Here is a 24,214-nt window from a genome sequence, read left to right on the forward strand (position 1 = left end):
TACGCAGATTGGTAGGCAACTTGAGGTTAAGTGCCTTGCCCAGGGGCACATCGACATATGGCAGGAGGAAGCTGGAATCAAACCCACAACCTTCTGATTGCAAGACGACTACTCTTCCTACTGAGCCACAGGCCTCTGTAAACACAAATATTTGAGCACAGTCACAGATGCTTAGCTGGATTTACAGTAGGTCTGGAGTTTAACTGGGCCATACTACCTTTGATCTAAACCATTTATTACTCTTTCTGTATTTTTGGGAGCCTTTAGCAGGTTTGCTCCCAGGATTGCTCCATCCACTTCCCATCAACCCAGACCAGTTTTCCTGTCCCTGCTAAAGAAAGGCATTCCCTGAGTGTAATGCTGCCATCAGTATGTTTCACTGTGGGGAAAACATTTGCAGGGTTATGTGCATTTAGGCCATAAAATTCAATATTGTTCTCATCTGACCAGAGCAAATTCTTTCACATGTTTGTTTTGTCCTCTCCATGAATTTTGATTTCCAGAATGCGCAACTAATAATTGCCTTGTTGAATGATTCTCCTACCTGAGCTGTGGATCTCTGCAGCTCCTGCAGAATTACCACTGGGCTCTCAGCTGCTTCCCAGATTTAATAACCCTAACCCTAACTCTTTCTGAAGAAAGCAGGTTGTAGTCATACCCTCTGTATGTACAGTATATTTAATGCTGCTGTATTTGAGTGCTCCATTTGTGTTTCCCCCTGCACCCTGTTCTCCTTTTCGACCCTGTAGGCTAACCGAGCATTGGTTAACAGAAAAGCCTCCTCTGTACACTTTATCACCCTCGTTCATTGGTTTGATGTGTTGTGATTGCGTTAGTGTGGCAGTGGTGTTCTGCATGGAAAGGGGTTTTGAGATTGGATGGAAGGGGAGGGGGGGGGTGTAGCAGAGAAAAACATTCTGCAGTGAGAATGTGCTCCCACTGAAGCGTATAGAGACTGCAGCAGAGTGAATGAGGCTGTGCACCACCTGCAGTCGTGTGTGTGCATGTGTGTGTGCATGTGAGAGAGAGAGAGAGAGAGAGAGAGAGAGAGATAGAGAGAGAGAGAGAGAGAGAGAGAGAGAAAGAAAGAGAGAGAGAGAGAGAGAGAGAGAAAGAGAGAGAGAGAGAGAGAAAGAAAGAGAGAGAGAGAGAGAGAGAGAGAGAGAGAGAGAGAGAAAGAAAGAGAAATAGATGGTGGGAAATAATCACCCAAGACACAATGATCCAACACCCTGCCCCTCTCCCCCGTCCTTTCTTCCTCTCCTCCTTTCTGCGACCCAGTTCTCCTCACAGACCACAATCATCAACCTGCGCCTCCATCGCATCAGCTGTGCACCGAGAAAGCAGCCTCTCACCCGTCGGTTCGGTGTGTGGCTGAGTTTTCTGAAACATTTTCCCCTCTCCTGCTTCCCCTACAGCTACCTGCTGCTTTCCGTTTTGTCATTCCCCCTCCAGTCGTCTCACATTAATCCATTTTTTTGCTCTCATCAACCATTCTCCATCCTGTCTGTTGCTACTTAATGCACACTTTTTTTTTTCATGTCATCATTTTCAACTCCAAAATATCTCCGCAAACACGACCCCCCCCCATATCTATCCTATTTTTCTTGCTCCCCATCATTTCTCCCCCCACCCCTTCTGACTCTTTTGCTCCCCTCCTCCCGCTCTGACTGAGTAAATGCTGCAGCATCACTGCATGTATGTGTGTGAGAGTGTGTGTATGTATGTTACAGAGCAGCACGGAGCAAAAGAGATGGACAAGTGTGTATAAGCGGAGTGTGTGAATGTGAAGCACCGGCGATCCTGTGCCCGGAGGGTAGCCGTGTGATGAGAGAGAAGGAAGGCATGGGGGGGTGGGGGCTCTTCTGCCTGCAAATACATTTGCCAGGACAGCGTTACATGCAGGCGAGCATGTGTGTTTGAGGGGAAAAAAGTGAGTGAGGTTATGCCAGCGTAGGTGTAACGGTATCGTCGATCAGCAGCGTGCTCTTCGCATTATGCAGCCAACGGTACTGATCACACTTTGAGGACGGACTCATCCAGACCAGGCTGAGAAGACGAATGGATGAAAAGACAGGGAGACATTTTATAGCTGAAAAAATGCTCCAGGTTCTCCTAGACCATTCAAAGGTCTAATCCGTTTCAGGGAATGTTGTTAGCCCCCCTTGTTTCCTTACAAATTGGAATTGCAGACACAGTCAGACATACATCCAAAATTGCCACAAACTCCTGAAGGGAACATAAATCCTCAACCACTGTCTGACTCAGACACTTCATATTTGCTCCAGGGACAAGGAAAAGAAGATCTTCTGTCTTTGCTTATTCTTTTCCTTGTGTGAGGACGGTTGCAGGATCCTCTCCAAGTACCGTGAGTGGATGATAAGAAGGCTGGTAGACAAGACGAGACAGACACAGGCATGGCTCGCCTCAACTGGTGCCTGGCTGCTGTCATTAGCTGGGGAAAGTTCCTCTTCACCTGTTTCTTTCCTCTGCGAGGAGCCAAACGAAACAAGGTAAGATGCCAGTAAGTGGTCAAGAAGGGTAGTAAGAAATAACTGACTCAAATGACTGTTCTCCAACTGCCTGTTTGCTGCTTCAGAATGTAATTGAAACAATCAATCGGCATGCAGTCTACTTAAGGATAGGTTCTGTTCTCAATCAAACCACCCAACCATGACTTGCATTCATCTGGCCTTGCCTAAACCACCCAAATGACGTAGCTGCGAAAACGAGCTTGACTGCTGGTCCTGGACCATTGTCTCCAGAAGACAATTGCCAAAGTGCTGATTCAAGGTCAGTGTTACATTTTCAAGAGGGCTCCAGGTGGCTAACTTTAGATGGATGGGGAACTTTGAGGCTCCAATTCAGAGATTTGCCATTGAAACTTCCAGCAAATCCTGCTGCCAAAGAGGGTCACCTTGATTTTAAATCTGCAGAATTTAGATGCACCATTATTGGTGCATTCCATAGAAAAGAGTTCCTGGTATTCCTTCACTTTATCCTGCCAAACCCGTTCTTGGAGGAGATTGTAATTCTGTCATAAATACAACATACTTCGCCAGTTGTGTACATTTGTAAGTCCAAGCAGAGTTCATTGAACGGTAACCGCTAAACATGCACGGTCAAGAGGTAGTCTTATTAGGTACTAGCAATCTATGCATCTCTTATCTTTTTTTTCAGTAGCTAATCAGTGATGTGTAACAGCAACTTGTTCTGGCAACTTTTCCAGTGATACCAAGAAGAGTGCGCAAGGTGCCATGTATTTTCTTCAGATTTATGTACAGCAAAACATCTTTGAATCGAAATTAGACCCTTTTTTGGGCCAGGAAACACTGGTGAAAACACTGTAACGCACACCACACGTAGCGGAATATAACTACAAGCAAATTTTTGATTTAGGAAAGGGTTTAAACTTGCTGTGATCCTCCCATAGTGTCGTTATAAAGTCTGCTGGTGACGCTGTAGCTCGCAATGCTGCAGGCACACATCTCTTCCAGCACCAACGCCAAGAGAAAACCCACTCCCCTCCCCGGCACCACCACCACCCTCGCCCAATTGCCGCAGCTCCTTATCTCTTCGCCCGCACTCATTCCCATCACACTACCCCTCCTCTCGACGCATTCTCTTGAAGCGTTTGTGTGTGGAAAGCCACTCATCAGTCTCTTTTTCTTCAACCAAGTCAATTTCTTTCATTGCCATGTTTTTACTTGCCTTGCTGTAGTGACGCATAATTCAGCTAAAATGTTAATGGCTTTACTGACAATATCAATGCTTTTTCTAGAAAGCATGACCTTATTAAGGCATTGTCAACACTCCTACCTTTGCATGTTCTGTTTGCTGATCTGGCTATGTCGAAGCCCTTATATTGTTAAGTATGTGATGTATTAACTTCTATCAGTTGTATAGATACTGTATGTAAGATGTAAATTTTCAGTAGCAATTTGTTTTACTTAGAATTCGTCATTATAATAAAACCTTTTACTGATAAGTTTGAGACTTCTTTGTCTGTTTGGACATTTTTCTTAACCATAAATGTAGAAGGATCAAGAGACAACAGGCCCATTAGTACAATGTGACTGCTTGTGACCATTTCATGTCTAGTTTAGCCTCTTTTGTGTCTTTCTTAGATCTTTTTGAGTCTTGTTTGCATTGGATTGTCATTTCCCCCTTCTGTTTAAGTATTTTTCAGTCTTATTTGTCTCCTGATTGTCATTTAACATATTATTTATGCTGTAATTTTGGTCATTTTCTCCAGCCAGGATGTTTGTACTTTGAATTTATCTTTCCTTGGGGATCATTATAATTCCATGCATTAATTTTCAAATTCGTTGCGGTCTAATTGTAAGCCCTGTTAACTGTTTTGCTTTTTTTTTTTTTTTCTAGGTCTTACTCATAATATTTTGGTTATTTAATTTCCATCTAGTCCCTTTTTTGTCCCCTCCTTGATATTTGACAGTCACTTAAATACTCAAGCAAGGTTCTGCATAACAAATAGATTTCTGTAGTGTCTGTACCGTCCGTTTACTGTTGCCCTGTTGATCCCAAAAGCTGACTGGGAGGTGGAAGTGGAGAGGTATAGCAGCTCCACATCTTCCCTCCGAGGACTGCTGTGAGGTGTTCAGTTTCCATGGTAACGCAGCTCACGCAGTCCCCACATGATGGTGCTGGGTTACTACAGGAGATGCATGTTTGGCCGTGGATGTGCGGTGGTTTTCTAAGAGGGAGACGAGGGCAACAACAGGGAGGGAAGTGGAGTGAAGCTTTCTTCCGAATGTGTTATTAAAGTGACACTTCTGCGGCTATATGAAAGGAATAACCCTCTTCTTTTACAAGTTTTTGTGCCTTTTTATGATTTGTTTTTTTTTCGCATGTCCTCCCTTTCCTCCCCAGTATTTACCTGCATCCGTATTAATTTGACAAATGCCTCATTGCTCGGTGAATTCCTGCCAGAAAGCACTGCAGACAGCAAAATTAGAGGGGAAAGATTGGAAAGCTGTCTTCTGAATTGCTTCTTATTCTCTGCCTCTCCAGCATATGCATGAAAGCCTCATTCATCACCCCGGCTGTATTTATCAACCCTCCACGCTTATACCTTCCATACTGAGAAATGTCAGGCAGTGTGCTGTGCAGGACTACTGTGCCCAGAGAATCTTGCGCTTTGTCCCTTAATGGCTCCCTGTACTCTAAGCCCACAGAGGTTGATGAATACTTTGTTATTTTAGCATGAATTTTTAAAATGTAATGGATTCTTCTGCACCAGAAGATGATTCAGCTGCCAAATTCTAATCTACTACAAGTGGTTAAGTGATTTACTTTACATTTATCCATATATATGTATGCAGTTTTGAATTTTCACATGCAATTAACAGGTATTGTAGGCTGCTATTGGAATGTTCTGGGCTATAATGGAGAGTTTTACTGTGCTAAATGCATTTCTAAGGGAAAATTTATGACACAGCACTGGAATTAGTAGGTTTTCTTGTTGAAGTATTCATAAAAGTGATTACATGAGGAATATCTATGGAAGCAAACACGCACCTAATCTCCAGTTGACTATTTGGAGGCCACTAGGGGCTGCTAGCAACCCAGTTTAGAGCAGGAACAAATCCGGCTGTAATGCATCAAACATGGACCAAAAATCTATTTAAACAAAGCTTCCAAGCAGCTAGTGTGACTTCTCCACTAATGCTGTCCTGTTATGTAAATACACACACAGAGGCTGTCTCCCTCATAAACACACTCACAGAGATTATGTGTCAGGTAAGCCTATAGATTGAGGTAACTGTTACAGTGGAAGTGATGGAAAGCAGCGTGGATCAATAGGGGGTGTTTTCTCAAAATGAATTGGCTCTTAGCCCTTTATGGATCTGATTGTGGAGTGATGTAATGTCCCTGTGCAGCTGAGATAATGTTGATTCACTGCTGCTCTTTGTGCACACGAACACATGCTTATTGCAATCCTTTACCATGTGCAATACAATGCATGACAAAATATTTGGTATTCTAACCCTTCTGGGAATCGTATATCTTAGCTGCTCTTGTCTGATCAAGATAAAGCCAATATTACCTTTCGTATAATACCCAATATAGCCAATGTGTGTTCTTTGATATCCAATAAAAATGAAAATACAGATTGCACTGAGTGCACTCAGTTTGCATTTAAGGTGCATTCTAGTCTAATAACTTTGGCCAAGTAAATAAAGGAGCAACAGCTAACCTTAAAAAAATCATAATAACAAAAAATGTCCACTTACTAAAAACTGCAGTAAAACTACTGATATTTTCCAAATTTAGATTAACTAATCTTAAACTACTTCATCCTATTCATACAAGATATTATTATTTTTTGGAGATTTTGATCTTTTAAAGGTCTTTATTTTTTTTTGTTTCACTTTATTTTGGCAAAAAAACAAAGAAATAAGAAAAAAAAAAAAATCCAAAAAAATCCATTACACACCATAAAAGTTAATAGTGACGTACATTTGTCATTTTCAGGAGAAGGCACCACAGTTGCAGAACAACAGCAATTGGTCTGAAATTTAGCACCATGCTTTAAATGGAACAAAGAAGCGCCATCTTTTCGGTAAACATCAACATTTTAGGTCAAAAGGTTGTCCATACTGAAGTCTTCACATAGAAAATGCATTAGTTTTCTTTTAAGATAAATCTGCCATCCATAATGGAATTTTCTTTGTCTTTTTCAAGTGTCCTGACGTGGCATTTTAGGGCTATTATATTAAGTAAGCTGGTTGCCAGTACAAAAAAGCATATCTCAACATGGTATGCTAAATGTGATTGACTTTATTAAATCAAGACTGCACCTGCCATCAGAGTAGACTGGCCACATAAATGAGATTAGAACCTGTGTTTGTATGACATTCTGCCATTTGGAGTATTTACATGGGTGTGTGGATGACCAAGCACTTGCACAAGCTCCTGGCAGCAAGACCGCTTGAAGAGGAGAATGTTTTGGAGTTGAGAATGCTCTGAGATGTCTAAAGAGTATATTTTTGAAAAAAGTGTGAGAATTAATTTTCATTGGTTATTTATCATATTACCCAGAACACTTCTGATTGGTTATCAGTGCCTCACTATGTATCCTCTCCTAGAAGAAGACTTTCAGTCTGAATTGAGTTTGGAGAATGAGACCAAATGTTGGAACTCTTGAAAAATTCGCCCAGAGAGGACTGATCTATCTTTTGAGATCCGGTTGCATTCATTTCTTTTTTTGTTTGCTCTATACACTAGTCTGCACTGATCTATTTCTAGTTCTGGGAGGTTATTTTGGTTTCCATTATACTCATCCAAGGAACCTTCGGTCACTCAAAACTCAGTGCCAAAAGAGATCGGTTTCACCTGCTAGTCTCCGAATGATCTTTGGCAGACAAAACCCTCTCAAGATTACAGAGCGAGACAGCATAGTTCCCACCTAAGTTTCTTTCCTAAGAAACTTAGGTGGGAACTAGATGAGTAGAAATCCAAGCTGGTTCCCTTTCAACGTTTCTCTCCTAGATTAGAGTAACACAGAGCTAGGCCATAAACCCCTTTCTTTGAGCCTATCAGACTCAACCTCTTGATAAATTTGATATTTAATCAGTTTATTTAGTATTTTAAATGCTCATTCCTTAGTCAGAAAGCCACCTGATGTAGTCAGTTGTTTGTAGAAAACTATTACTTCTCTTGCTGCCTGTTTTGAAGAATTAATGAGGTTTGTCATCCATGAAGGTAGGAGGCACACCTATTTTTAAAGAAAAAATTAAAAAAAACAAAGAAATATATTGGGGGAATGTCATAGACCCATAAACAAATCCCCATATCTGTTGTTGCAAAGGACCATTCCGATGTAGGCAGTTTGACTAGGCTTTGGCAGCGTCACAGCAGCCAGTTTGTCCTGCAGATATTTCACAGGAGGAGAGGCGATTTGGAAACAGGAAGGGGCTGCCGATAAAAAATTGAGTTGACATTAGCGCATACATGAGTGAGCATGCTTGCAGAAGAGAAATGGAGGGAAGGAGAGGTGAGCTATGCGATGCAAGGAAGCTAAAAGTGGGGAGTGGAGGGTTGGTCAGTGAATAGTTTGTATGTGTATGTGTGTAAAGAGAGGGAAGGGGAAAGGAGGGGCTAACAAGGATCATTTGAGGAGAGGGGAGTTTTTGGAGAGAAAAGTAAAGGTTAGCACTCACCTCCTACCCCCAAATATGGAATAAAGTTACCACACTCCCAAGTGGGAAGGAGTGCAAGGCAGAAGTGAGCTAGAGAACAAGAGGGACAGCTAGAAGAAGCAGAAGTAGGAGAAGGGAGGGCGCTCATATGTAGGAGACTGACTAAAGCCGAGCAGCATTGGGTTTGATACTCCTCTGTGCATCTCAAGCGACTGGCATGGATCTATGCAGCCAGGGTTTGTGTGGAAATGCTTGGCATTTTTGGGAACACTGTGGATTTTGGCTGTGAGCTTGGGTAGCTTTTTTGAAGGATGCCTTCTGTCTCTCTGTCACTGCCCTCTGCTCTGGCCGGCCAGGCCAGAAACTGGGTTTGCCTCTCCTGCATGTTCTGGGTAAGAGATCTACATTTGGTGTAGAACATTTTTAGAAAGATGAGCAGACCCAAACTAGGAACAAACATAAATTAGGAACTTATTTGTCCACAGATGGTCTAAAATACCTTCCATATCATCAGTCAAGTGGGTGATTATATTTATATTTAAACTCTACGGAGGTGAGCAGTTATTGAAGAAATGTTGCTTTAGAAATCCCAACACAGGCATAATTGTGCCCGCTGATGAGTTCACTTAGTTTTTTTTTTCTAGAAACCTGGTTCCATTTTTGGCTTTGGACGTTCAAGGACATGTACGTCCCTTCTCATTCATCCCATCACGCATCAAATTTAAGGTAGACTGCTCCGGTCGGTGATCCGGGCAACACTAATCCAGTTGACTGTTCCTGTGGCAACTTGCACTGCCGTGTTCTCACATCTGGAGTCCACGCAGCCTCGGTACTGGAGCTATTTCTAGGCTCTCCTGTATAATTTAATCTGCTTCTTCTATCTGGGACTGACTGAGTGCTTCAGGAACCAGGGGCTTTCCACACAAGCACGCCAAACAACCCCTTGAAATTAAAGATACACATAAAGTTGGACAAAAGACCTCAAACTCTTACCTGTCGTTTTTTCCTGTACATTTTTAATTGCATGTTACAAGGATAACATCTCTTTACAGTGTATTTTATGCATGCACCAGTGGCTTTAGACCATGTTTACAAGATGCAAAGTATTTATTTGGTCGCATAATGTACACACAATATGTAATGGGACACACATGTAATTGAGGCATCTGCCCTACTTTTCACCAGCTTGTGTTTGGAGCACAGAGCCATTTACATGCAAGTGGAAAGAGGCAGGGTGGAAGGAAAATGCTCCCATGCAAATCAGAGCATTTAGTTGTCCAGATGTAAGCCTTCAAAAACACATAAAAAGCCTTTCCACAGACAACAAAAATGAAATGAACGCTGAGCAGGAAAGAGATGTTGGGAGTTGTGACATCACCAGCAGAGAGGAAGAAGAGTAGATAGGCTAAGTGACGTGCGAGAAGCTGCTTCTGAGAAAGCTCCTCAAATACATGCTATTAATATTTTATCAGCCCCACACACTGAGAGAGAATATTAAATTTGACAGAAAAAGCTACAAATGCAAGTTAGTTCCTACAGTGCTGGTCAAATACATCTGTGAGCTCATTACTGTTACATAAAATGCAAAGCAGCTTACCAGCATTTAAATGAAGTGCAAAAAAATAAAAAAAATTATCTACTCAACAATTTGCTTCTCATGTTCATACTGAGACGATGTACTGAGAAAACATTGTTACACATTGTTATACAGGTCCTTCTCAAAATATTAGCATATTGTGATAAAGTTCATTATTTTCCATAATGTCATGATGAAAATTTAACATTCATATATTTTAGATTCATTGCACACAAACTGAAATATTTCAGGTCTTTTATTGTCTTAATACGGATGATTTTGGCATACAGCTCATGAAAACCCAAAATTCCTATCTCACAAAATTAGCATATCATTAAAAGGGTCTCTAAACGAGCTATGAACCTAATCATCTGAATCAACGAGTTAACTCTAAACACCTGCAAAAGATTCCTGAGGCCTTTAAAACTCCCAGCCTGGTTCATTACTCAAAACCCCAATCATGGGTAAGACTGCCGACCTGACTGCTGTCCAGAAGGCCACTATTGACACCCTCAAGCAAGAGGGTAAGACACAGAAAGACATTTCTGAACGAATAGGCTGTTCCCAGAGTGCTGTATCAAGGCACTTCAGTGGGAAGTCTGTGGGAAGGAAAAAGTGTGGCAGAAAACGCTGCACAACGAGAAGAGGTGACCGGACCCTAAGGAAGATTGTGGAGAAGGGCCGATTCCAGACCTTGGGGGACCTGTGGAAGCAGTGGACTGAGTCTGGAGTAGAAACATCCAGAGCCACCGTGCACAGGCGTGTGCAGGAAATGGGCTACAGGTGCCGCATTCCCCAGGTCAAGCCACTTTTGAACCAGAAACAGCGGAAGAAGCGCCTGACCTGGGCTACAGAGAAGCAGCACTGGACTGTTGCTCAGTGGTCCAAAGTACTTTTTTCAGATCAAAGCAAATTCTGCATGTCATTCGGAAATCAAGGTGCCAGAGTCTGGAGGAAGACTGGGGAGAAAGAAATGCCAAAATGCCAGAAGTCCAGTGTCAAGTACCCACAGTCAGTGATGGTCTGGGGTGCCGTCTCAGCTGCTGGTGTTGGTCCACTGTGTTTTATCAAGGGCAGGGTCAATGCAGCTAGCTATCAGGAGATTTTGGAGCACTTCATGCTTCCATCTGCTGAAAAGCTTTATGGAGATGAAGATTTCATTTTTCAGCACGACCTGGCACCTGCTCACAGTGCCAAAACCACTGGTAAATGGTTTACTGACCATGGTATCAGTGTGCTCAATTGGCCTGCCAACTCTCCTGACCTGAACCCCATAGAGAATCTGTGGGATATTGTGAAGAGAACGTTGAGAGACTCAAGACCCAACACTCTGGATGAGCTAAAGGCCGCTGTCGAAGCATCCTGGGCCTCCGTAAGACCTCAGCAGTGCCACAGGCTGATTGCCTCCATGCCACGCCGCATTGAAGCAGTCATTTCTGCAAAAGGATTCCCGACCAAGTATTGAGTGCATAACTGTACATGATTATTTGAAGGTTGACGTTTTTGGTATTAAAAACACTTTTCTTTTATTGGTCGGATGAAATATGCTAATTTTGTGAGATAGGAATTTTGGGTTTTCATTAGCTGTATGCCACAATCATCCGTATTAAGACAATAAAAGACCTGAAATATTTCAGTTAGTGTGCAATGAATCTAAAATATATGAATGTTAAATTTTCATCATGACATTATGGAAAATAATGAACTTTATCACAATATGCTAATATTTTGAGAAGGACCTGTATAGTTGATAAATAAAAGACAATCAGGTGTTCTTGATTTTATTTTAAGGTGTTAACATCTGGATATATTATTTCATAAACTTAAATTATCAACTCATGGCAGAGCTTGAGGAGAAACTCTGCCCTTAATGTCCTCCTGTTCACTTTATAGTTTATAGTCTGAAGTTTTTATTCATTATTTAGTGCACTAGAAATGTATTTGCGCCTAGGAACCGTCTGGATGTTGGATGTAGTTTGTATTGTAAACTTTGTGTACAACCCTTCAAACAGAGGACTTTAAAATGCTATCAAGGTTACCGAGCATGTGATGATCTACTCCTGCTGCAGTCCGATACACTGGATTGCATCAAGGCTTCTGCCTGTGGAGTTGAGAGGAGAGGCGCTGACATATATGATTAAAAGTTGCCCTTGACATGATAAAGTTCTGAATAAACTCAGTCTCTGTAAAGTTGTTAACATCCCTGACCCAACATTGCTGGCTGTGTCTCTGCATTCAGACAGTTTATTTTGCTGAATTGGATCAGATCTCCCTGAGATCTGACTGCCAGATCTCGGGGGGGCAGGTAGGAGCGCCCCTTTGTGGTGGTGCCTAATCTACCCTGACAACCAAGCCCTACAGTGGCATATTCTAACACTAATATTTCTGTAATTAATACATCATCTTATGGGATAAAAACTTTGATGTTGACAGGACTGGTCATTAAAAAGCAAAGCAATAATTCAATAAAATAAACCTGGAGTGTGTTGCTGAGGTGACCAGTTTCGCTAATGCTTAATCATAGCCTGCAGGCACTAACGTCACCATGCTGATGCAAATTTTACTTTAAGTACTAAATTGTCCTATTGATGAAAGAAATTGTATATAATAATTCTAAATTGATCAGTGTGTTAGGCATTATTGAAAAGCAAACTGATAGATGTTAAGTAACCAAATTAACCATTGACTTTCAAACCCCCATTGTATGAGGTTTTCCCTAATTGGATTGACCGCTGTAATTCATTACTTTTACTTCATTGTTTTATCTGAGTTCTTGTAACCCTGTTTAACAACAGTATTTCCACTGTTCTCATGCTTTGTAATTTCAAGGCAGCTCAAAAAAATATTTCAATTTTTTTCTCTAGTCAACTTCATGGCAGCTGCAATGCTGTCAGGCAAGACGTATGGCAGATCCATCATGTCCTGAGTTGTCTAACAGAGTCCCTTATTGACCGAACAGAATCCCCAGAGAGCTCTGAAAATCAATCAGGCTTTGATCGGACGGTTACTGCCTGCCATGCCTCTGCATGTGACACCACTGTTTGAGTTTTGATGTGCATGTGTGTGTATGTGTATTCTAGTATTTCTATTTTTTTTCTCTGGTAATTATGGTAACTCTGCCTTGTAATACGCTTGTGTTGAGTAAAGAGATTCTTGAGTAAATAATTTAATATGGCTCTTCCTTGTGTGGCCATTAAATTCTCTTATATCATAGAAAATGCTTTAAATATTTTCTTTCACTTTAAAAAAACAAAACTGAGAAGTCTTCTGGGCATTATTGTTTATCTTTCAATCCATTGTCTTTTGCTTTCTGAGTTGTGGCGAGGGTAACAGGTCCAGGAGACAAATCCTCTCCCCAGGGTCACCATCTAACTCTTTCTGGGGGATCCCAAGGCATTCTGAGTCCAGAAGAGATATAGAGTCCTTCCAGAAGGGTTTTGATCGGCCCCGAAAACCTTCAAGGAGGCATCAGAGGCTCAACCATCTCATCAGACTTCTTTATATGCAGAGGTGCTGTGGCTGTACTCGGAGTTCCCCCTAAATGACAGAGCTCCTCAACCTTTGTCTAAACGGAGTCTAAACTCAAGCTTATAGAGGAAACTCATTTCAGCTGCCTAAATCCAGGATTTGGTTTTTTAGTCATGATAAATATCTTATGACCATAGGTAAAGGTCAGAACATACAGAACATAGACGGACCAATCCATTGAGAGCCTTGCGTTTTGCTCAGAGTTCCACCACTTCAACATGACTGGCAGCGCACACATTACTGCTTATCTCCTTCTCCATCCTGAAATCAATGTAAACAAGACGCCAAGATACTTGAACTCCTCCTGTTAAGACAGAGACTGACCCCTGAGCCAGAAGGAGCAGTCCACCTCTTTTCGGTTGGCCTCAAACCTGACTCTCGGTTGGCCTCAAACAGCCGCAAACAGCTCCAACGAATGCTTAAAGATGGCACAGAACCACATTATTAGCAAAAAGCAAAGATGAGACCCTGAAGACTTCCACTTGAGATCCTCTTTATGAACACCATAAATGGTAGTGGCTGCGCGCACTGCTCTTGCTTTTGGTATGCAAGAGTGTAATTACATTTGAGCAACTGCTAAAATGCGTGTCATATTCAAAATGTTTGACACATAAGTTCAGCTTACAATGTTTGTATGACAACACTTTCTGTTGCTCCACCTTATCATGTTATGAAGCTGACAGTTAAATATTGGCTTTTTAATGTTAATGTTCTTCTTTCAATGACAGGATTGTACCCAGACCCAGTTTTGGTCATAACTCTTCAACGAGACGTCACATCCTGTCCCGCTATCATGCAGACATGCTTCCAGTTCTCACGAGAGTTTCTTCCATGCTCCAGTTTCTTTTTTTTTTTTTGGTTTTCTATCTGTGTTTAACAGTGCATGAATGCATGGCTAACAGAGGGAGGGCTTTCCTCAGGGACTTGCTGTCACTCTGGCTAAGCAATACTCTGTGTATTCATGACCAGGTGATTTATATCCATTGTGACTGGACACCTCCCTCCAGACCCCAGCCCTCAACCCAGCTTTAGCATAGCTCCTCTGGGCACTGTGAGATGCTCTGCCCCCATTTCATAGTTTGAATATCAACCCACATACCTTAGTAGATGCCAGATGAGAAGATCTCTCTCTCTCCCTTTAGATGACTTGCATATCAAAAACTGTAAAGCTTTAAGATAGAATGGCCACAGGAAACACATTGTAGGTAGTTCAAGTAACGAATCATTGTAATAATCAATTTTTTCAGCACCTTTACTTGCACTAGAATTGTATAACAGCTTTGATTTGTATTCAGGTGGAACTGGGATGGCGATAGTGTAGAACCATTGCAACTGTTGTAGATCTTTATCATTTACAAAAACTAGCTGTAAGTTCAGCTCATGCAGTCTAACAACAGACGGATGTTCATGGTTCTACACTTCAAAATGCCAAACTAAATTTACATTCCCAAAAGAAATTATTTCATGCACATCTACAATACTTTTAGGAGGTAATGTTAAATGATAAGTCATGAGTGAGTTAGAAAATTAAATACCTTTTTCTGACTAATTAGGTTGGCCGATTTAGCAGCAGCAGCAGCATAGAAGTTACTAGGCTTGCTGTCAACTGTGGTTGACATTAAGGTTCTGTTAAGAGACAATTTTGTTAAGATTGATGGTGGTCTCCTTACTAGCACTGAAGACATGTTGAGTAAAAGCTACAAATGTGCCTTGAATGCCTATTGAGGTTGTTTTTCCAACTGGGAACCCAAGCAAATCACACAAATTGCCAGAACAGCTTCATGGTTTCCAATGAGTCTTTCAGTCATACCCCAGCAGAAACCAGGCATTAATAAAAATAAGTTATTACTAAGTCCTACTGAACCCAAATGCCTAATAGCATCTCCAGTCCCTCAGATCCAGCCACCAATGCTTCCTGTTGAGACCAAATACCCATTAAGAGGCCCATTCCCTCAGGTCTAGCTACAACAGTTTCCTTGTTCAATGGGGTTTCCAACAGGTTCTTGCAGGCCACCAAGGCTTCCTGTTGAGCCCAAGTACCCAATAGGAGATTCAGTCCCACGGTCCAGCTACCACAGTATCCTGGAAAGTATACTTGTTCAATGGAAAATCCAGCCAGTTCTTGCACATCTCCTATGTTTCATGTTATACCAAAGTATCCCATAATGAGTCAAAGCAAACAACAAAAGCTTCCTGTCCAGCCAAACTTCCTAAAAAGGGCCCAGTAGGCCATGGACTCATGCTTACATTCAACTTGGAGCCTCCAAAAACCCCTAAAGACCCCCTTGTACCATGGATATCCACCTAAAGTCCAAGCTGCCAGAGCAAATGGCCATTTTTGCCTTCAAAGCACTGCTACCAGAAATCTTGAGCAGGTCTAGCAGCAGTAAAGACTCTGAACCATCATATTACCTTTTGAAAATAAAGAACTCACTCCAAAAAAACAAGAAAATGGAAACACAAAATCTTTGATCAATTTCAAACTTTATGCCTTTATATTACATATTAGCCTTCTCCTATTTGCTTTTTTGTGTTTACCTTGTTAGAAAGATGTTCCACCAAGTTACCTTGCCATAGGTGTTATTTCAGCTATTGCAAGAAGTTTTTCTCTTCTCCATTTGCCTGCTCTACTCCCCCGTTTTTTGTGAAAGCTGAGATATAGACTCATTCCATGGCTGGTTTACTTAGCTGCCGTATGTTTTGGAGAATTTTAAAATGGGTGATTTGGCTCTTGGCCCAGGGCACCATACTCTCTCGGGCGACTGGTTTGTGTAGCTTTAAATTAATAAATGAAATCTTTATTTGAGTCATTTTATAACTTAAAAAAGAGAAGACATCGGTAATGGATACTTTTTCACAACCTTGCAATCCTACTTTGAGTTAGTTCAGGGGTACAATAGTAATTACTCTGCAGTCTCAGATAGGGATCAGTTATGCACCACCAAGCTGACTTGCAAACTGCCTGTTCAGGATTTGTATGTAATTTCAATGAAAAATTTTGCTGGCTTGGAAAAAAATACATATCTAGTCTTTTCTGGAAGTAAACAGCCATGCTGCTGCTCTTCTACAATGTATCCTGGATTTTCTGTTATTTTATGGCACTTTTTGGTTTATGGTTGGTCATTGTGGAAGGCTTCCAATTTATTATTTTTTAAAGAAATAATCTACGTTGTTGCAAATGTTGGAGCTTAATAGATTAACTGCAGAAGGGACCACTTACACATTAAATGTCATAATGTCATGTTTTACTTTTGTATCTATGTTTTTCTTCTCATTTTCTGATATTAAGGACCTGTCCACACAGAGATGAGCTTAGGTGTATTCGCAAAGGTATTTTGTCGTTGTAGGCATTGCGTCCACACGGATCCGGCATTTTGGGAGGCCAAAAACGACCAGTTTTGAAATTGGGTCCCAGAGTGGAAAGGTTTTCTCAAATGATAACATTGCACTTCCTTGCCGCCATGTTGGTGTGTTTGCCTCACATGAGCTCTCTGCTCATGCCTGGTGTTTTTGTCAAGTGTTTGTAGTGTGTGTCTGTGGCAGGGTCACAGTGCCACCAATGGACCTGGCATACATACTACAGTGTTTCCCATGGTGCTGTGTGCACTTGTGTGGACACACATTTTTTCTAAAGCATTGATTTGTTGTCTGTAGACACTTTGTAACTCATTTTGTTTTATAATTGGGGTCACCATCCATTTAGAAAACCCCAGATGTGTCAAAGCTTTCACTTCTTGGCTGTTGTCTTACGATTATGCTTCAATATTTCCACATCATGTTCTTTCCTCATGATGCCATCTGCTTTTTCAAGTGCACCAGCCCCTACTGTGCCAAAAAACCCTCATAAACAGTGAGGTTTCCATCACCGTACTTCAAACAATTGGTTTGGTGTTCTCAGGCTTGCAAGGTTCCTCTTTTTCCTCTAAAAGTAATGACAGTTATGATAGCTGGACATTCCCATGGTGTTTATACTTGTGTGTAATTTTTTGAGCAGATGAACAAGGCAACATCAGGCATCTGAAAAATGTACTCAAGGACATTTGTTTTTTATTCCATTTAATGACACCTAAGGAAGTAATATGTATCTGGTGTTGCCCTTAAAATACATTCAGAATTGTTTGTTTCAGATAGTGAAAAAAAAAAAAGTTTGTTTCTTTTTATGCAATACTTGACTTTTTTTTCTCTTGCTCTCGGTGGAAGACACATGCATTTTCTCTCCTTCCCTCCCTGCTGATCCCTGCTTCTGCTTTTTGTCTGTATTTTTCTCAGAGCCTTGCTTTGCATGTCCTCCAAACTTTTAAATTATGGATTTGGTCAGCTGGTCTCTCAATGTAATTGATACATTTTTTTTCAACGGGAAGACAGGGTAAAGGAGAACCCTCTTGTCCAGACGGGATGTTCTTCTCTGGAAACACAATGGATTCTTGGCAGCAGTGGAAGATTGTGTGCCTGACTGCGATGTCGGTCGTGAACGTAGAAAATGTGTACATATTTGGACTTTTGATAACTGGATTTCTACTTTTTGGAGTTGGTGGTTACCTGGCTTATCAAGTAATTCGCAAAACGTGGTCGGCTGTTCAAAGCATTCCAAAACCGCCTGCGATGTTGGATGGAGTCTGTAGAGCGATCAACACTCAGACTGAAATGTTCAGAGAGCAGAATCGCAAGCTGGACACGATTCTTGAACAGAATCGCAGCCTGGCAGTGGTTGGACTCAGAGGTTAAAGGATATGATCTTGGAGAAGTTGTATGCTCCAGATCTGCGGAAAATACCAGAAATTTAGTTATTTGGATTCGCAATTGCGACACACCAGTAAAACTCTTGTGGTAGTTGGAAATTTACAACTGCCTGAACCACAACATTTATTGTTTTTCTAAATCTGGCGGCCCAATGTGGCCTTGGCAACTTCTGCTAACTGGCTGTCGACAAAATATCTCCTGGATATTATATAAACATGACGCTCTTCCCCAGCACTCCCCTAACAGCTGTGTGCTGATAGGACTCTGCGGCCGATTGATAAAACGTCCACCTCTCTTCTCAAGGACAATGGTGCTTCTATCAGTGTTGACAGTCTAATTCTTGCAAACACACTCAGACTTATATACATTCGCACCCTCAAGATTCCACCGTACCCTTGCTAAATCTTTACTTATGTGTGAGTTGCTTACCCCTGCTGAGGTTTTTTGTACTACTTTAGACTATTCTGCTAAGAATAGAGTCTGAAATATGATTTTCTTCCCCTCCTATCTTACTTTACCTAAATGTGTTATTTTGTTACGTTTCATAGATTTTCAGATTTCTCAGAAGGATTACCAGCAAAAGCCAATTATTATTAGTATTTCATTACTTTTTCATTGATTTTTAGTTTTGTCAGAAGGATTACCAGCGAAAACCAAACATTATTAGTAATTTGGACTTTAGCTGCTCTTACACCAATGACCCAGCTTTCTTAATTAGACTACAATGGACTGTTATTACTTAGTTCAACTTCAGTACCAGTAAAAGCAATATATTATTAGCACCTGAAAATGTAGATTTAAGCTGTTGTGTACCAGTGACTCAGCTTCCCTAGTTAGAATTCAGTGGATTGATGAGACTATCAATATTATCATCTTCTTTTAGCATAAGATGCTTTATTATCAAGAGTGGCTTGGAACCAATTTCTACCAATAAACTTGGAAGGATTATTAATTATTATTACTCCCAAAGATTATTAGTGTCATTTGATCGGTTTTTCTGTGTCTGTATCTGTGTTTATTTCCTTTGTGATTGTATTGTAATTGTTCCTCCTCATGTACAGCGCTTTGAATGTCTTGTTACTGAAAAGCGCTATATAAACAAACTTACCTTACCTTACCTTGTAAATATCTGTTTTCAACAGTATGTGACCCATGTATGCCTGAACCTTACCAAAGAAATATGTGCTTTTCAAGATCAAACATGTAAAAAGCTAATGAGCGTTTTACAACACCATCTGTAGTGGTTACCAATGAATAATTCAAAAACTAAATCTTTGTTGTGCTCTTTTGAAAAGTTTTTTTCCCCAGTACTTTTTTTTTTTTCCTGAAATGGAGTCTGAAAAAGGAGAGCTCATTAGCCAGTATGCAAGTCCAGGTTCATTAGTTGCAGAGTAATGATCATGAGCAGCCCAGACTTAATGATCACACCACATTGATCTTTTGGTCTCTCTGTCTAAACCTGATATTGACCGTGCTGCACACATGCACAAACAGAATAAACAGCTGCAGTGAAACTTTAACACTCAAAGAGTAGTGCATTCATGTAAAACAACACTAGAATGAGCAAAATAAACTATCCAGAGCAACATGGCCCTATCTGAAAAAGTAGTTACCCCTTTTAAATCACAGATTAACTGTAATTAATCACATTCAATTTCACTAGCCAGGCTTGATTACTTTCAGACCTGAAAAGTCAACAACCCCTTATTGGAACCTGTATGACAACAGGAAGCAGGCTAGAGATGCAGACATTATTTTACTTCTCAAACAAAAGAAACAACATCATTGACATCTATCAGTCTAGAAAGGGCTACAAAGCGATTTCTAAGGCTGTCAAACTCCAATGAACCACAATGGGAGCCGTTACCCACACATGGAAAAAACTTGGATTAGTACCTTCCCAGGAGTGGTTGGCCAACCAAAATCACTCCAAGAACACATTGATGACTCATCCCAGCATGTCTGTAGTGGTATTGTTTGCCTGCTTTGCTGTTTCAGTATTTAGGTTATTTGGTGTTACTAAGAGAAACATAAATCTAGCTGGAAATTCTAGCAGGAAATTTTTAAGGAGAATTTCCAGCTCCCAAATGCACTTGGGTTATATGGCAGAAAAATGATGCAAAGTACACCAGCAAGTCCATCTCTGAAAGCAAAGAGCAAATGTTTTGGAGTGGCCGTGTCAATGTCTGGAATTTTATCTGATTGAGATGATTGGATGAACTGTTTAAGAGCATGCTCTTAAACAGTTCATCCAATTAAAATAATTATGCAAAGATGAGTGGGTCAAAATTCCTCCACAGAGATGGGGCCAAGTTGGTTTGGATAGCATGTTATTCTTAGGTTTTCCTTGGCTGAAATTAAACTGTGTTTGATGATCTGAAACATTATTGTGTGTACTGAATAACACTGAGGACCCGGGAATTCAGCCACGACACAGGAGTTAATGTTCTCAATGAATAGATTTATTGAACTAAAGTCAGGATCAATTTTCAGGTCACAGATCACCACCTATAGCTCTGCAAGGAGAAAATACAGGTCTGTGACTTGAATTGTCCAGGAGAAATACAAGCAACAAATAATCAGCATCTGGTCTTGTGGAGAGGGAGAGTGAAGGCGGAGAATCCCTGCTGCGTTCCTTTTCTGTTTATGCGGCATGGGCATGAACTAGGTCAATAACAAGAAGGCAAACAGGAGCAGGGAAAGAATGCTGGACTTCTACTCCTGCCACAAGGTGATCAGTAATCCGGAGGAGAGACAGAGGCTGGGGAGAGCATGAATAGTGCCACGGACAGGTGAGACGCAGATTAATCAGGCATTGGATGAGTTTTTTTGCATAATCCGTTGCTTCTCACTCAGCTGCCCAATTTCCTGTTCATGGATCTAATTGCTTCCAATTGCTATCTATCCTAACTACTCTAAATCCATTCAGTCTTGAATGTAACTCTTCCCCCCATCTTGGTGTTTTCTAAAGCAGCATTTTGTGGTATGAACAGCATTGAGAGCCTGTGAATCATTTTCAGAACCACAAAGAGGGATGGAGATTTATTAGTCATAAACCAGTCCCACCCTAAACTCCACTCTAATGAGAAAGAAAAGAGAGTTTTAATTTTTTCTCAGACACTGATCTATTCAGATGTCTTCATATCTACCTGGAGTTTCAGTTTCACTTTTGGCTACATTTATTTCTTTCATTTCAAACTTCTAGCTATGTCAAACACGCCTGGAGGCTTGCAATATTCCAGAGATGGGATGGGGCATTCTGTGCCTGTTTTCAGGTGTCTGGCAGAGACCACAAGATTTTAATTAAAATCTTTTGGTCTTTCGAAAAGATCATGATTCCACGCATTTTCTCAAGGCCCACAGCATTACATACACGTGAAGTGTGGAGGTCTGTAGCATTTTACTCTGCAGAACGTCAGTGACCTCTGTACACTATGCTCGTCAGCATCCGCAGCCTCTGCTCTGTCAGTTTACATGGCCTACAACTTCGTGGCTGATTTGCTGTTATTCCCAAACACTTCCACTTTCTTATAATACCCTTGACCGATAACAGCGTAATGTTTAGGCTGCACAGGTGGCATCCTATCACAGTACCATGCTGGAATTCACTGAGCTCCTGAGACCAACCCATTCTGACACAAATGTTTGTAGAAACAGTTTGCATGCCTTGATGCTCATGGAAGTGATTGGAACATCTGATTTCAATCATTTGGATGGATGAGCAAATACTTTTGGCAATATAGTGTAACTAGTTTGTTGTAGCAACAGTAGCAACCAAGGTTATGAAGAACACCCCACACCTTCTTTACTTGAATGTCATGTTCTCCTGTCTTTCCTGTTTTGAAGAGGAGAGGAATTGCTGTCTAGTTAGAGGGAAATAAGCCTCTGTCACATGTTTACACAAGGACGACAAGAAGTCATGTATAACAAATCATCCTTCTAGTATCTCTCCCTCTGTTATTTCTGTTTTCTCCCGCTCACCGTCACACAAAGAGAAGCATTGTTCCCAACAGAATTTCAATTGGCTCAAAATTGAAAGCAGGTGTTGCTCTGTAGTTTCATCCAGCAAGAGGGGTGACAGGGGGGTCGGATGGGGTCTGTACCCATTCTCTCCGTGGCATGTTCCTCATGCTCATTCTATCATGTTATACAGTCTTTTTTGTATTGTTTTCTTTTCTGTCTAGATGACTAATTTACTTTGTGTGTTTAGCTCAACCATCGGCTGAAAACAGAGACTCGAGCCGAAAACAGTTTTCGGGGCTTTATTTTGTCGTTTTTTAGAGTGGGTAAAGCTGAAGAGGAACAGAGGGCTCTAAAAAACCAAATTAAACTAAAAAAAATCTCTTCAGTATCTTGTTTTATTCCAAAATGTGCTGGATTGATAGCACATCAGGGCCTTGGAGAGGATCATTGCACATTTGAGAACTCTGACTAAACATTTCATGGGCCACAGGGTTTGTGTCAAATTACCTCATATTGCAAGACAATACCGCACATCTTTACTGCAACATGTCCCACATTGTGAGTTTAAGACCCATTCTTCCAACTGATGCGGAAAGACTTCCCTCTTACTGGGCAATAAATGGAACCATATGTGAACTTTGGAATAGAAGAGCTTGCTGGCCTTAAATATCGGAATAAAAATGGATGTGAGGAAGCTTGTGTTCATGTATATACAGTATGGGCTTTTCTTGTGCATCAGGGATTCAATTCCAGATGTAGAACGTCAAAGTGGACTGAGCATGAATCTCTAGAATCTCTAGACCACAATAATTTGTCCTCATATTGAGACCTTTCCCCTTATGACACAGTGCATAACCTTTGAATTACATTCCAAATACAAATTGAGATTCTAACATAAAAAGGAAACAAACAATTTAATCAACTTAAAATCACTAAAAACACCAGATGTTCTAGGAGCAGTTTGTAATCCTCACTGACCTAAAACCGTAAAACAGTGTCTGAGTTAATGTCCATGAAATAAAAATAAATCATTTTATAGTGTATGTAAACATCTCATTTTCTCTGTACATATATAATTATTTGTACATGACAGTAAAAATCTATGTTTATAAGTCATCTCTGAGCAGGACAGAAGCTTGCCTTTGAGACTTGTCCTTTCTCTTCCCTCCTCCCCAATGTTTTGGCTCTAAGTGGGGTCGCGGTCCAGCTAGTGCAGCGATGCTTTTCATTAGCTAAGTACAACTGCAGGAGAAGAGCACTGAACCTAGATTTACTGGGCCTTCTTTTTATATGCACAGGCGTACACAGTCACAAAAAAATGCCCACTCTCTTCTTTTTCCGTCCCTGGCTCGTAGTCTACTCCTGCATTTCCTTTAACCTTATCCCATTTTCTCCATCTACGTCCATTTCTGTCTAAGCTTCCTTGGCACTCAACATGACTCCCCTTTACATTTTTCCTCCTCGGTTCCTCCTGGGAATCTCCGTCCGTCTAATGCAGCTGGGAGGGGAGGGGCATATGAGTTTTCAATTTCTGAGATGGCTGCTCGTTTTTGGGAAACTCGCTTTTTGATTTTAAATTTGGAAATGTGAAGCGACCTTTTCAGCAAGATTGTTACTAGTAATAACAGGAAAATGTTTGTAGTTTGTTTTATTTGTGGTAAAATGTAAGCCAATCAGCTGAGTAGCATATTTACTTCTGACAAAAGAAAGGTCTAACCCCATTCCTGCAACACGACTCACTTCCATTATGTTCCTCTTTGTTTTTAACCTGAAATCTAAGCTACTGAGGCACTTTTCTCTCTTATTTTGGAAAAAAAGCTGAATTCCAGATGCTGCATGGTATACATCCAAGACGTATTTGCACCCCGTTGTCTCGACACTTACCGTGGGCTTCATGCCAGGCTGTGCATTCATGTTCATACATCCTTTTCTGTGTGCATCTGCAAACTTCTGCTTGTATGTTTTTGTTCTCCTCTGGTTTTTCCATCCCGCCTCATCCATCATCGTGTGACAGGGCACGTTGACCCAGGTTGCCACAGCAATCAGGTAACCATGGCACCTGGCTGTGACACAGCTGGCTGATTGGTTCAGCTGGGGGCTTTCTGCCAGGTCATCTTTAACCTCGGGGCTGTTGAGTGGCAACGAGGTGCTTTAAGTGCTATTTATAAAACTGGCATGACATGCACGGTAAAAAATGTCTGTCTGAACAAGTTAGTACAAGCATTCAGATACATTATTGGAAAAA

The 24,214-nt window shown here is 41.1% G+C and overlaps 1 protein-coding gene across 2 annotated transcripts in view; it reads left to right on the forward strand.

The window, feature by feature from the left end:
- Positions 1–1,697: 1,697 nt before the first annotated feature.
- Positions 1,698–24,214, forward strand: part of tns1a (tensin 1a) — a 136,050-nt gene continuing 113,533 nt past the window's right edge. Inside the window, exon 1 of one of the 2 annotated variants that reach the window (XM_047354936.1) lies at positions 1,698–2,513. In XM_047354936.1, coding sequence (XP_047210892.1) covers positions 2,418–2,513 — 96 coding nt within the window. In that variant the 5' untranslated portion in view covers positions 1,698–2,417. The remainder of the gene's footprint in view (positions 2,514–24,214) is intronic. The other variant, XM_047354937.1, reaches the window with a different exon arrangement.

Source organism: Girardinichthys multiradiatus, chromosome 24, assembly GCF_021462225.1.
Source record: "Girardinichthys multiradiatus isolate DD_20200921_A chromosome 24, DD_fGirMul_XY1, whole genome shotgun sequence".
NCBI lineage: Eukaryota > Metazoa > Chordata > Actinopteri > Cyprinodontiformes > Goodeidae > Girardinichthys > Girardinichthys multiradiatus.